The sequence below is a fragment of the Pelobates fuscus genome, chromosome 2 (genome assembly GCF_036172605.1).
Source record: "Pelobates fuscus isolate aPelFus1 chromosome 2, aPelFus1.pri, whole genome shotgun sequence".
Classification (NCBI taxonomy): domain Eukaryota; kingdom Metazoa; phylum Chordata; class Amphibia; order Anura; family Pelobatidae; genus Pelobates; species Pelobates fuscus.
In genome coordinates, this window is record NC_086318.1 from 121,439,946 (window position 1) to 121,455,292 (window position 15,347).

General features: G+C 38.4%; 1 protein-coding gene across 1 annotated transcript in view; it reads right to left on the reverse strand.

The window, feature by feature from the left end:
- The window catches only part of PDCD10 (programmed cell death 10), a 29,872-nt gene that overhangs the window by 1,122 nt on the left and 13,403 nt on the right, over positions 1 to 15,347 (reverse strand). The window contains exons 2-7 of the mRNA XM_063442614.1: positions 8,563 to 8,771; positions 5,330 to 5,383; positions 3,356 to 3,473; positions 3,096 to 3,222; positions 2,226 to 2,304; positions 1,408 to 1,490 (exon numbers count right to left, since the gene is read on the reverse strand). Of these exons, the coding sequence (XP_063298684.1) occupies positions 1,408 to 1,490; positions 2,226 to 2,304; positions 3,096 to 3,222; positions 3,356 to 3,473; positions 5,330 to 5,383; positions 8,563 to 8,658 (557 nt within the window). The 5' untranslated portion in view covers positions 8,659 to 8,771. The remainder of the gene's footprint in view (positions 1 to 1,407; positions 1,491 to 2,225; positions 2,305 to 3,095; positions 3,223 to 3,355; positions 3,474 to 5,329; positions 5,384 to 8,562; positions 8,772 to 15,347) is intronic.

Consider the following 15,347-nt stretch of genomic DNA (forward strand, 5'->3'; position numbering starts at 1 on the left):
TTTCCTTTTTTTTTTTGTCCCCTTATTGGTTTTGGCACCTGGTAAATCATGCAAGTATATATGCATAATAAAAGTAAAGCTTTAATTAGATATGTACATATAGTATCTCACCTTATTAAGGCAAACAATGTCTAAACTTGGTGTTTACCAACCCATCCTGTGGGCACCTTTCATCCTTTTAAATACACATGTATTTTGGCCCTGACATGAAAGAAGCAATCTGTCCAAACTTGTGCATGTGAGACTACAAACTTGTGGCTGCACACAGCCCAGTTCTAAAAATGTAATCCATGGTGTTTATAATGTGCATTATCTATACAGAGAAACCACTTCATTAACCTAAGTGTTGCTTTAACAACAGGAATAGCTAATGCAGGGTTAAATGTTTTGGTAACAGTAGAAATTCACCCCTTGTGAACATATTAGGACATGCATTTTTGAAAAGTCACAGTATTTTGCTTCAACCCCTTCATTAGCTAACACTTTGTGAATGCAAAAATATTAGCATGAGATTTGAAGCAATGAATGCACAGCTAGCATCCAAACAATGCTATATAGATTGCTTTGCAAACCAACTTAAAAATTAAAATGATATAAATAATTTAAATTTTACTTGTTCATCCTTTATAAAAATATATGGGAAATACAAAGCTTTAGCATATATTATTTTATTATTATTATTATTATTATTTATAAAGCGCCAACAAATTCCGCAGCGCTGTACAATGGGTGGACTAAAAGACACGTGTTTGTAAGTAGACGAGTTGGACAGGAACACATGAATTGAGGACTCTGCTCAATGAGTTTGCATGCTAGAGGAAGTGGGGTATAGTGACAAAAGGTAAGGGTAGGGTAGAAAAAGTAGGTTTCTAGGATAGTATTCACTGAGGGCTTAGTGTTTTGTTTTGATGACCGTTGCAGGAGAGAGAGAATACAGTGTTCTTTGTCCTATACCCACATAAAGTAAATCATTTATTGTGAAAATAAAAGGTCTTTATCAATCTCTGAACTGCTGATCTTCTGCTTACAATAAAAAGGTAAAATCTTTTTACTCCTCCCCAATCCCTGACTGTAGGAATGATATGACCTCTTTTGAATTAACTTTCCTTCTGGATGGAGTTCTATTTTAAGCACATTTACAGGCACTATACCAGTGACTAGTAGCTGACAAATTTGTTCCTAAACAGGCTGGCAATCATAGCTAGAGTATAAATGAGGGTGAGTGAGGCTTTATGAGCTAGTTTATATACTTCAAAATAAAAATGTTGATACTCCATTTTGGTACTGAAGAGGTTAAAGTGCTGTTTTATCCATCTCAAACTGCCATTTATCAAATCTGCCGATCTGGAGCGGACTATTGTTTAGAACTCAGAAATTGAATTTCTTCAGCAATTGCGCAGTACTTACTTTCCATCTTTAAAGTAGGTTTTCAGAGTGTCACTAAAACTTTTGGAATATTTTACAAATTCTTTCTTTTGGTGCTCAAGTGCCTGTGGGGATAAAAGGGAACATTTAGTCAGTAAATCTTTGGCTGCAAAAAGCACTTCCAGTACATTAGGTTAAATGCCAAAACAAATAAAAAAAATATTGTTATTTAAAATGAAAACACTCAAACGTAATTACATTTTCTAAACACCAGCCCCAGATAATGTTAGGAAAATTACATTACTTTAAATACTCTAAATTCCTTCTCCTGTAATGAAAGAGTGAATTTAAGGGACCGTTTCTTTCCCTCATAAAATGTTACCATGAAATGCACATCACGTTCTACGTATCTAACTTTTACCACAAGTAAATAATGAGAGAACATGCAATATGGCATGCATTCCAAGGCTGAAAAACCAAGTGTATGCTTGGGAAAAACATGCTTATCCGCTGAATTAGTTACTTTATTGTTTGTTCAAGCTATTGGTTCTTAATCCCCAAACTAACTCCCAATGATATTTTCAGTGAGTAATCACTAGCTATAAACATACACCAATATTCTAGACAGGCCTCTTGCAAATACCCACAAAATAAACTACGCATTACAGCATCAGTGTTTCTCAGTGCAGACGGACATCGGAAGGGGGGGGGGAAGCGGGGAAGGAACCTAATTTTATTATTACCATAAAAGCAGGAAGCTAATGCCCTGATCACGGTATGGATCCCTTTGAAAAAGGGAAGAAATAAAATGGTAAAGTATTTAGCAAAAGCTGAGTGGCATTAGCTGGCGACGCACTTACCCTGCGATTCTGATATTGGTACTTCTTGAAGACGTTGTTCACGGTGTCAAGAAGTTCCTTTATTGCACTAGCAATGTCTCTGTTTAAAAACAGACAAAAGTTAATTTAGGTTTACATCTTTCCACTGACATCAGCAAAGCAAGATTTAAATAAGCAAATTTCAGAAATAGAACAGAAGATCCCCCTTTTCTATCCTGGGGGTTTGGGGGGGTGGGGGAGTGATTTGTGTACTCTGGTTTATGGTTAGAGTATTATCAATGGTACTCGATTCTAAAATGAGGGGGAGATTAGGTTTGTTTTTGCAGTTCCTACTGTTTGTGTGACAGACAACAGATGTTATCCACTAAATGCCTAAAATGACAAAATATAATTAAAGAAGGGGGGGTGGACCATACTCATAGTGCCCAGAAAAGCATATTACTCAAAAAATAAAAATAAAGGCCCTCTCCAAATGGCTGAAGTAACCCTATAAAAGACAAAGTCACACATGCAAACCCCAAAAAACACCCAAGACCTTGTATTAACACTTTATTACTTTCATTCGAACAATCTCTAACTTATTTACAAAATAAGAAATTGTATTGAATTGAAATCCAAACTCTAAATTAGATCTAAAATAACTAAGCTGTGACTATAACAGAGTTTGAGAACTTTCTAAACCAGCTATTTCTGCCTATTATTTGCAATTCGATTTTCCATTCACTATTTAGTAAATAAACCAGAGTGGTCCACATTGGTGGCCGGTCTATCCAAAAAAAAAATTAATCAAAGTTATACCAGCAAGCCATAGTGCAAGGGGACAAAGCTGCCATTAGTCTACCTTGCAAATGGTGAAAGAATGGAAAAGGGTAGAGGAGCAGCACTACTTACTTGATTGTCTGAAGGAATCTCACTCGATCATTGATTTCATCAGGAATCTTGCTAAGGATCTGTTTAAGTGCTCGTGCTTTCTCATTAAGTTCCTGGAATTCTGGCTCTGGCCTTTCAATCATATACTCTGAAGGTACAGCAAAAAAAAAAAAAGAAGTAAAAAAAAAAAGTAAATATATAACAATAGGACTAGTAAACCAGTAAATAAGTCAAGCAAACACACAAAACAAAACTCAAAATACAACTTTCTTTCAACTTACCTTCAACATCATCCGCTGCCATACGCAAGAGGGACTCTGTGAAGTTCACTTCTACGCTCTTTTTTTCAAGGATTTTTGTAATTATATCTTGTGTGAGACCGGGGTTCTCTTTTTCAGCCTATAGGTTGAGGAAAATGTATCAATGATGCAGACACAACTTACAGCTTACCCAAGCTATTCCAATAAATGATTAAATGCAGATATAGGCTATTGGTCAGCTAAGCAGAATGGGAAGTGTGACCTGTCATGATTGTTTCTCTGTAGAAATGTTGTTAATAAATATGATGTGCGTAGTGTATTAAATTACCTCGTAGAGGCTGCAAAGCTGATTACAGCACTTGAAGGGTTAATTTGGCTGTGTTTAGCAAGAATCAAACATCTGTTGGCACAGCAGTACATGGTTATAGATAAGATCCCTTCCTGCTAAGCCAGCATGACTTTGTGGCCAGGTTTGAAACTTTACACCCAAATAAATATGCATGTATACCATTTTCAAATTAACTGGCTGTGCACATTTTGGTTGTTTTTGCTTAAAGGGACACTCCACTGCACAAATAAATATCACTGTTTAATAGATATACCCCAAATAAATTTTAATTATGCCTTGTTCATTGGGGATATATCTAAAATCAGCTTGCACAACCTGTAGTTCTCGCCTGCTGCCTTTGCAAACTCTCCCCTTCAAACCCAGCCCAAACTTTCTGTGGCTGTCACAGACTTCCCAATGCAGCTCAATTAGAAGTCTTTGCAAGGCAGGTCCTCTGTGCAATAGCTACCTCCTGAGTTTAGCTCCAATGTGCTAACAAAACCAGGAAGTAACATGACCTGTTGTCTGCTTGAAACTCAGGGGGCTCTAAGCAGGTCGGCAAAATCTAGTGATACAGTCCTTAGGAATCCCCTCAGCTCTCCCACAGGTAAGGAGGTTGGGGGGGGGGGATTAAATTTAAAACAGAAAAAAAAACGTTGGTGTGTGTTGGTGTGTTAGAGTGTTCGTGTTAGAGAGTGTGTGTGTGTTAGTGTGTGTGTGTGTTAGTGTGTGTCTGTCACTGAGTGTGTGTCTGTCAGTAAATGTGTATAGTACTTTTAAATCTATTGTTCTAAAGCATCTGCTTAAGCAGGTCAGGTCAGTATTAAGAGTGATTTACTAATAACTGCCATCAGAAGCTGCTGCCACTGCAACAGTACACTAGTCACCTTGGCAAGCAGGTCACCATGGTTCCCAAGAAAAATCCATAATTACATTTGCATTTCATGTGTGTAATTAGGGTTTTCACCTGGGAAGCAAAGAAATGCTTGCGGCCTGATATTTTCACCTGGAGATTGCTCAGTAAGCATGCTGAATCAGGATGGGCCATTTACGATAATGATTAAAGATCTTGTATGCTTGTGGGTTTCTCTTTATAGAAGATGGCAAAGCAGTTGGAGATTAAGTTAAGGGCAGGTCTTAAGATTCTCACACTGACTCATCTACCATTTCTTGCACTTCCAAAGTGAACAGGGAATTACAGAGCAATGCATTACAAGCTGTACCATACCAAAGTACATCACAAAGATCCATATCTTAACGCAAATACAGAAATAAGTCACCAGCAACTCAGGGGGAAGGGAGAAAGGAAGAAAACCTAAGTGTTTCAGATGGAGAGTAGGACAACTAAATAGTTGCCAAAAGTATTCACAAAAACAAATAAATCATGTGTTTGGATAAAACTCAATAGATAGATACAATTCAAAAGAAACTATGTAAGATCCACATGAAAACAAAGGACATTTGTGGTTACAGAAAACAGGTCAAGGACAAGATTTTGTTTCTTTAGCAGAGAGATTCAGAATATTTAAGTGTGTAAAGTAACTTCACTTTCAGAATAAAAATGTGATGTGCTGCACTGGTTTATTTTTAGGTCTAACAAAACAGAGTCTGCAGGGACTATTTTGGTGGACTATACAACAAAGTTAGCAAATTAATTAAAAGCTTACCTTTATAAAAGCTGCTCGAAGAGTCTGAGCGGCTGAAAGATTTACACGTTCTAGCTGCAAAAAAATAAATAAAAAAATGACAATGTAACATTTCAAGTCAAAAAAATTCCATCATTGTTACTTACAAACATTCACAGTAATTTAGATTAAAAAACGGGCCAGTGTTTGACCAAAATGAATTCTTTAAACACCATCTGTCATTTCCTATTTAAAATGTGAATCTGTGCAAATGCTGTGCATAAGGCTAAGCAAAACATAAAAGATAAAAATAAATAGTGGCCTATACACAGCAGCTGCAAGAAGACCTTGCAAGGTATTCAAAGCAAGTCCCAATAACCATTACTTTTTTGGCTTTTCATCTGCTACATAGCTTATTCATGCCAATGCAAAAGCTAGGATTTAAAGAGACAAACAGTTTTCTGTACATATTGCGATTGCCCTTTGTAGAATTTACGGTTATTTCATTTGCATTACATAGGAGTGATGTGCATACAGTCATCAGAGGTTCTGTGACCAGGGTTGGAGTTTACATTTTCCATGGGGCATTTGGAACTTTCACATCAGCATGTTATAGGATATATACATGTATGCAGACTTCTACTGCATCATCTATTCGTTTTGGTGAATAAGCAGAAAACATCAAGGCTAAAGAAACGTGCCTAAATTGCTTCTGCTGGAGAGCTGTGCATACAGATGCGCTAGCATTACAGAGCAGTCTGTTTACCAGCTGTCCCAAAAATATAACTCAATGCTACTTCTGAAGCCAAAGCCCAGGATTGATTCAAGTTGGAGACACTACACAAATTGAAGCTATAATTTTACACGGCCCTTTGTCCTTGCACACTCCCACGGTGCTCATAAATTAATTTTATCTTGTTGGAAGAATCTATAAAAGGGAAACTAAATGTAAAGCCAAACTGCCAGTGTAACGAGCAAAAAAGAACAAGCTTTTTCACACCGATCATAATGTATTTTATATACATGATATGCAGATTTGCTTCATGCCTAAATCCTTGCAGATTACAAAAACACACTTAACAAGGCTTTGTTAAAACCCGTAAGGATTAAATATGTTCCGCAGTTTTTTTTTTTATGATAGACTGAGACAACACAATGTGTATAATTTAATTGACATTTTAGAAGACTTTTAAGACTGAATCCTGTTCAACGTTCTGTGTGAATGTGTTCAATAATCCAGCCTGGATCTGAACTATACCCAGAGCAAGTAGCAGGAGTAAAATACAAAAGTCTCCTTTGGTAATCCAAGCATTCACTGCTAGGAAGAATTTTTTATTTTTAAAAATAAATAAGCGTGGCAGGCCAAGGTTTTAGTTCCAGCTTCTGTACTACCAGTGTCTGGTCTTTCAGTAATAAACGTGAAATGCTACTGGTTTACTTACTAACTTGCAAATGGATAAATCTATTTTTCTTCCTTCTGTATAGGGACTTGAACCCCTTAAAGAGTAAATGGTGTCTATGCCAACAGAACAATCTGTACTTTGAGAATCCTACTGCAAATGAAACAAGCACTGAACTAAAAACAGAGGTATTAAAATAGACTACACAACGTCAATATGCAGGACATTTCATACAGGCATAAGATTTTTAGGGAGCAGGTTGTGATGACAGCAAAATGAAAAATTTGGTGCCAAGGACGTAAACAGTGCATTGTGAAGTAACTTCAACTCTCACCATGTTAAGGGATACCATTAATTTTGGCGGTTTTATTTTACGCTCTGTTAACTTCCTGCTAGATAACAGGTGTGTGTGTGTGTGATTAAAGGTCTATTAACAGAGCAGGAGATAAGAAGTTCAAAAGTAAACACACTGTGCTTAATGATTAAAAAAAACATAGCAATTTATTTTCATGGAGGCAATGTGAGTCACAGCAATGGGAAGTGTGGTTAGGGCTGAATAAACAAAAAGTGATTTAACTCATAAACAACACATACTTGCATAGTGAGACTGCATGGATATTATTTTTACACCAGAACAGATTTAACAAACGGTTGTTTTGGTGCTTAATGGGTTGATCTGGCCGATATTTAGCATTATGGCAAATATCGGTATTAGCCTATAATGATACTGATGTTGCCGATAATGCGGGCAGCAGCGGAGGCCTAGCGCACACCACCTTTAGCTCCTCTCTCCTAGAGTTGGCGAGAGGACCTGCCGGAAACAAGAGATCCTAGCCGTCCCCCTTTACAATGTAAAATCCCCTGGCAGTCCGGACAAAGCCAATGGACCACCAGAAAAAAACGGTTTATAAATAAGCTCATTGTCTAACAATTAGAGAATTACCCCCCTCCCCTCACATCTATATATTAGTTATGGAAGTTATAAGTGAATTAACAACGGCAGACCAACTAATAAGATGGCATTAATTCAGTAAACAGACACCTCAATTTAGTAATTCATAGTACTTGGAACTGCATGCATGATATTTCAGAATGCCTGGTGTATCTAAAAATAAATATAGAAGCCATCCCTAGGAAGTACTTTATATACAAGCTAGACATTTTTAATTCAGTGTCCCTTACCTGGTTTACAAAATGAAGGGGAAAAAAAAACCAAAAAAACTTCATCGCTTGCGAGGAATTGCAAATCAAGCTACCGGTAATTTTTTTACAATGAAATCAAAATTAAATAGTGACTTATTTCAAGGGTAATATACAACATTTAAGGGAATCACCATAGATAAACTCCTGACTACCGTAGTGGGCACACTGCTAGAAATACTATAGGAAAGGCTGCATGCAAAGAGGATTTAGCACAGAGCAATCATCTAGGGGTACCCTTTTAACAATGTTTTTCTTCTTTTTCTCTAGAGGAAGATGTACATTGGTGTCTAATCAGATCTCAAAGTGTTGTCCATGTATACATTTACATTAAACAATGATCAAAAACTGATTTCTTCACGAATTTCTCCACCATGAAAAAGGTGTTTGTTGGCTATACGACTACTACTACTGAAAGCAATGGAATATGTTATTGAACAAACCAATAAATATTTTTTAATAACAATGTGTAATTGCATTTTCCTGTACATTAGCATTTATACAATATGTATAAATACTGCAATAAAAGGAAATTCCAGAAATATTTTGATGTACATGCACCATTAAAATAATATCTTGAATAGTAAAAAAATTAAAATTATCTTTTAATAAAGTCTTAATTACCAACATATTAGGATTTTGGGGACTGGTATTTAAGAAAAAAAAGTCACTAACCTCATTAAAAACGGGATACATAACCGCATAGAGAGGCATGGAAACCATTGAAGTGGTCTCTGCTTCATTCTTCATCTCTTCCATTGTCATCCTCATTCAAAGAGACCCTGCTGTTAGAAAACTGTGCTATGGAAGCAAATATGGAATCCTCATTCAGTGTGATCGATTTGGTTGTTCTAACTTGAACAAGAAAATGGTCCAATGTTACCCTAAAGAAAGAAATCACATTGTAAGAATCTAAAATAATAACGATAAAACCCTTTATAAATTAAAAATAAATAATTTTAAATTACCCCCCCCCTCCAAAAAACAAAACAAAAACAAACACACCACTACCATTAAAGGGACACTATAGTCACCTGAACAACTTTAGCTTAATGAAGCAGTTTTGGTGTATAGAACGTGCCCCTGCAGCCTCACTGCTCAATCCTCTGCCATTTAGGAGTTAAATCCCTTTGTTTATGAACCCTAGTTACACCTCCCTGCATGTGACTTGCACAGCCTTCCATAAACACTTCCTGTAAAGAGAGCCCTATTTAGGCTTTCTTTATTGCAAGTTCTGTTTAATTAAGATTTTCTTATCCCCTGCAAGAGCCTCCTGTATGTGATTAAAGTTCCATTTAGAGATTGAGATTATTTAAGGTAAATTACATCTGTTTGAAAGTGAAACCAGTTTTTTTTTCATGCAGGCTCTGTCAATCATAGCCAGGGGAGGTGTGGCTAGGGCTGCATAAACAGAAACAAAGTGATTTAACTCCTAAATGACAGTGAATTGAGCAGTGAAATTGCAGGGGAATGATCTATACACTAAAACTGCTTAAAGGACCACTCTAGTGCCAGGAAAACACTCGTTTTCCTGGCACTAGAGTGCCCTGAGGGTGCCCCCACCCGGCTCTGGAAAGGGGTAAAAACTTACCTTTTTCCAGCGGTGGGCGGAGAGCTCTCCTCCTCCGATCCTCCTCTTCTCCTCCCCGTCGGCTGAATGCGCACGCGCGGCAAGAGCCGCGCGCGCATTCAGTCGGTCACATAGGAAAGCATTCATAATGCTTTCCTATGGACGCTTGCGTGCTCTCACTGTGAAAATCACAGTGAGAATCACGCAAGCGCCTCTAGCGGCTGTCAGTGAGACAGCCACTAGAGGAAATAGGGGAAGGCATAACCCATTCACAAACATAGCAGTTTCTCTGAAACTGCTATGTTTATGAAAAAATGGGTTAACCCTAGAAGGACCTGGCACCCAGACCACTTCATTAAGCTGAAGTGGTCTGGGTGCCTAGAGTGGTCCTTTAATTTAGCTAAAGTAATTTAGGTGACTATAGTGTTCCTTTAAAAAGAAAGTTGACAATTTTGAATGCATCGTATACAAATATACTACCTAAAAATGCAGTGCACTGTTTAGTGGGTCTGATAACAGATGCATGTAAACCTTTCCCAAACTAGGATAATATACTCCACTCAGGAGTGTTAGTTAGTTTGTTTCATGGGGAGAGATCTTACCCACAATTCTCTGTCCAGTAGAGGATTATGGGATAAGCAGTTTTTCCCTAAAAAGTAGTTCAGATCATCACATAGGATAATTTTAACAGCTCTGTAAACAGAGCTTCAGGTTATCTACAGCCTTGTTCATCTTTTAGTGAACCGGACTGCGTTTTACAGCCACACACACTACCGGCTAGTGCGCAAGACAAATGAGACAATATCAACACTGCAACATGAACTGACCGTTGCCTGACTGACTGCCCTTGTGGGCTTTCTTACAGGACAGGTGTGTTTTTTTTGTTTATTAGCTGTGACAGTAGACCACAGAAATGAGTCAGGATGCACCATGCAGCAACACCAAGTGCTTATGCTGCTTAGATTGACCCTTTAAAGAAGAAGTCAGGGTGATATTTTCTCTCAAGTTGACACTAGTAATTTTGTGTGCACGTTTTACTTTAATTGAAGATTTCGGAGATACTGTTTTCTTCAAAGTTGGAAATTATTTATTGCTTTAAATTAGGGACAAAGTCCACGTTTTACCGGCAGCACTAGTAATAAGTATTGCCAAAGTTATTTTTCCTCCACACATTTGTACCCTCATACATATAGAGCATGTACTACAGCATGTATTAGACGGAGTTTGGTACTTTAATATCCAATAACACATCTTTAAGTTAATACATTTTTATTCTTTAAAATTTAGAGCAAAAAAAAAAAAAAAAGACAGAAAAAAAAAAAAGAGCGAGAGAGACATTACTTCTGTGGTACCTTTTACAGTCCCGTGTTTTCCAGGGCTGTGATTACATAAAATAAAACCCCAGGCACCCTAACCACTTTCTCATTGAAGTCATTATGGCACATGGAGTCCATACCACTGGCTAATGGTTCATTGTTATTTCGAAGTTGCCGATTTGATTCCTCTCCTTTGTCTATATTAAATTCAGCCTCACTAGCACCTGAAAACTACTGGATGTTTCCTTGTGGGATCATTTCAAGGGTGTTTTTTTAATTTTATTTATTAAGCACTAGGTCATAGAGTAAAGACACTAGGCAGCACTTTTTCCTGCAAACTTTCTGTCCATTTGTCTTAGCCTCAGCCTATTATTACGGTAAATGCCACAATCCCTTATATGTATATTGTGAAACCTTACTCTAGCCTCAAATCACTCTGGTATAGAAAACGAATATTGGTATATGTTGTTGGCCAGCTATCTTCATCAATTACCTTTAGATAAAATAAAATGGAGAAAGGTGTTTTAAATAAAAGCAGCCTATATAGAATACAAAAGCTATTTACGACACTCAAAGTTGAAGAATGTTTAGGGTTACATAAAGTGGGGCGGGAGGGAGGGGAATTAACAAAACACCCAACTAAATTGCAGCACACACTGGAGAATGTTTTACAACACACAGTTACAAAGTCTTGGGACATCTATTGTATAGGGGAGGAAAACATAGCAGAATATGGAGTAGTATTGCTAAAATATGACAGTTCCCAGTAGAATCAGGTTCTTTCTTCAACTGATGCAGAAAGACAGTGTACATCAATCAGAACATTTTCAAAGGCACACAGTTGCAGTTTTATCTGCGAAAAAAGCATACTTTTAAATAAAATTGATTTACTAGTTCTATAGTTTGCCAAATGGGAATCTCAATTTTAAAGGACCACTCTAGGCACCCAGACCACTTCAGCTTAATGAAGTGGTCTGGGTGCCAGGTCCAGCTAGCTTTTACCCTTTTTTTTATAAACATAGCAGTTTCAGAGAAACTGCTATGTTTATTCTTAGGGTTAAGCCAGCCTCCAGAGCCTCTAGTGGCTGTCTCACTGACAGCCGCTAGAGGCGCTTGCGTGCTTCTCACTGTGAAAATCACAGTGAGAGCACGCAAGCGTCCATAGGAAAGCATTATGAATGCTTTCCTACGCGACCGGCTGAATGCGAGCACGGCTCCTGCCGCGCATGCGCATTCAGCCGATGACGTCGCGAGGAAGAAGAGGAGGAGGAGTAGAGCTCTCCGCCCGGCGCTGGAGAAAGAGGTAAGTTTAACCCCTTCCTCCCCCCAGAGCCTGGCGGGAGTGGGTCCCTGAGGGTGGGGGCACCCTCAGGGCACTCTAGTGCCAGGAAAACGAGTATGTTTTCCTGGCACTAGAGTGGTCCTTTAATGCATACAGGACTGCATACTCCCTATTACACCCCAGAAGTGTGTGTGTATTTGTGGAACACAGAGGACTCTAGATACGTGAAGCAACCAGAAGGTTTTCTTACACTTCCATTAGTTCCACAGATCTTTGGTGAAGTCAGATAGACACATGTGAAGCAGCACCTTTTTTGTTGTTGAGGTTTTTCTTTTAAAGTTTTAAGGGGCAAGTAAGGAAACTAGCTAGTAATGCCCAATAGGGCACTGCAAGTTAAAACAAAAAGTGTGTTATAAAGGATTAGAAAAACCCTTTACTAAAATAGTTTTCAGATTTTAAGGGTAAGGAGGGGACGTAGCTAGGAATGTTTTATAAAGGGTTCAAATATTAACACCATAAAATCAACAGAATGAATAAAAATTCTCTCAAAACAAAGGAGACAATACTGCCACAACCATCAAAATGTCGTGCTCTCTCCCTCCCCAGCTCAGAGCTTGCGCTCTTCATGAGTACAGAAACAAATCCTGCCTAAGCCCTACAGTAAAGGAAAAGATTGTACAGCAAATGCTGTTGCCAATCATTGATTATGGGGCTGTAGTATATGCACCTGCACCGCAATTTCACATTAATAAACTCAATACATTGTATAACTCGTTCTGACGATTTCTGCACCAATGTAATCACAGGACCCACCATTGTGACATGCTAAAAGAACTAAATTGGCGGTCGCTGAATTCCAGACGCACCCTTCATCTTTCCAGCCTTGTGTTTAAGAGCTTTTCTGGGAAACTCCCACCCTACCCTGAGCAAAATGCTCTCCTCGGCTGTTCCCACCTCCTATAACCTCCGATCCAGTACCAACACTTTATTTAGTCTACCTCAATACAAAAAGAAAGCAGCCCGATCCTCCTTCTCCTACAGAGAACTGCAATTGTGGAACAACCTCTCACACACTTTAAAATCTTTCCCAAGCCTTTAAGTCCTTTAAGAGATCCATCTCTACATATCTCAAAACAGAATGCACGAGTCATGGTTGATTACATATTTCCTACTTGTTCTATGTTAAATTTTCTATATATTGTGTATTAAAATTGTTTTTGTATTTTATTGTACCATAATGCATCAATGCAATGGTTTGTGGACCCAGGACATACTTGAAAACGAGAGAAACCTCAATGTACCTTTCCTGGTAAAATATTTTATAAATAATAAAATAAATAAATAATTGAGTAGCATTTTATTGGATCACAGAGAGGGAGGCTGAGACATCGGACAGGGATTGGAATCGGTGAGAGGAGCTTCGTCCGACGTTGGGTTCCCTCGAATCCAAGTTCGTGGAAAATTCCCCAAACAGACCAGCCCACCAGAGCAGGGAATCCCTTGAATCTGTGTTAGGGGAAAATTCCCCGAACATAGAACAGCTCTATATGGGGAATCCCTCGAATCCCAACGCTAAAGAGCTGGTCTTAAGTCTGAGTCATCGTTGCAGGTAAGTAGCAAAGTAAGGACTACCTATAACGCATTATAGGGCATTCTGTAGATTATTAATACAAATATTAATTCATTGGATGACCAATGTGGTCAAAACATTGTTTCATGCATATCCAAAGAAAACAACTTTTGCTGCATCTTCTCTTGTGTATTCAACTGTACAAATCACCCCATGCCCTCTATGTTCTATTGATCAATCCTTTTTAATGCGTGTATTCTGTATAGATAGTGTAATTTACAAAAGTAATGTATGCAGTGAGCTAAATATTGTATACCTTCTCTCACCTGGTTAGATTACACTTTTAACTTGTGAAATGACAGGCCATAAGTTTATACTAGCATTGTCCTAATCACTTCCTATTCACAGGTACAGTTAACCAACAGTACTTAGCAATATATCTTTCTAAATGAGGCATTAAACTGAAAAATAAAAAATATGAACCTTACATCTTTGGCTACGTTGCTTTTCATACAGTCTAAAACAAGAAGCAAATAGAATACAATATTTAATTAAGTGTGCAAAACAGCCCCCCACCCCACCTCACAGGCTGTTAAGCTCTGGAGACTCCAGTGTCCTTATTTAGATAACATATCAGGAGTGCACATCTCTACAGCTTAAAGAACACTTGTGAATTATAGCTTGCTAAATTGATGTTGACCTCAAGACAAACAGGGTGCTGAAACTTCAGGAAAGCTTTCTATTAGTTTGGTATTAATTCTGTTGCACTCAAATGCTTCTCGTTATTCATCCATTTACCACATCACAGTAAAAGAGCAGAGTATATTTTATATATATATATATATAGCGCCATCAGATTCTGTAGCGTTTTACAATGGGAGGACTAACAGACATGTAATTGTAGCCAGACAACTGGACGTACAGGAACAGAGAGGTGGCGGGCCCTGCTCAATGAGCTTACATTCTAGAGGGAGTGGGGTATAGTGACACTAAGGGTTAAAGTAGGGGTATGAAGTAGGTTGTTAGAAAAGTATTCACTGAGGGCTTAGTAGGTGATTTTTGACAGTCGAACGAGAGTAGTCATGGGTGGTGGGGGATAAAAACTTGCTATCAGTTTAATTGATATGCTTTCTTAAAGAAGTGAGATTTCAATGATTTTTTGAATGAGTGGACACTGGGTGAAAGTCTTACGGAGTTCCACAGAAGATGTGCAGCTCTGGAGAAATCTTGAAGGCGAGCATAAGATATACGGATAAGATATAAGGTGGGAGTACGGACATAAGATATACGTAGGTCTTTGGCAGAGCGTAGGGGCCTCGACGGGACATACTTGTGTATAAGGGAGGATAGGTAGGTTGGAGCAGCATTATGCAGGGACAAGTAAGCAAGCACCAGAATTTTAAATTGAGCCCTATATCTAACTGGAAGCCAATGCAGGGACTCACAGAGCAGGGAGGCGCGAGCAGATAGGAAATTGAGCCTCGCCGCTGCATTCATTACAGATTGCAGCGGTGCAATCTGTGAACAAGTAAGACCACTGAGAAGGGTATTGCAGTAGTCAAGGCAAGAGAGAACAAGAGCATGGACCAGCACCATAGCTGCATCTGGAGTTAAATAGGGGCGGATGCACGCTATGTTTTTGAGATGGAAGCGACAGGATTTGGCGATTGATTGGAAATGAGGGGTGAAGGAGAGGTTGGAGTCAAAGAGAACACCTAGGCA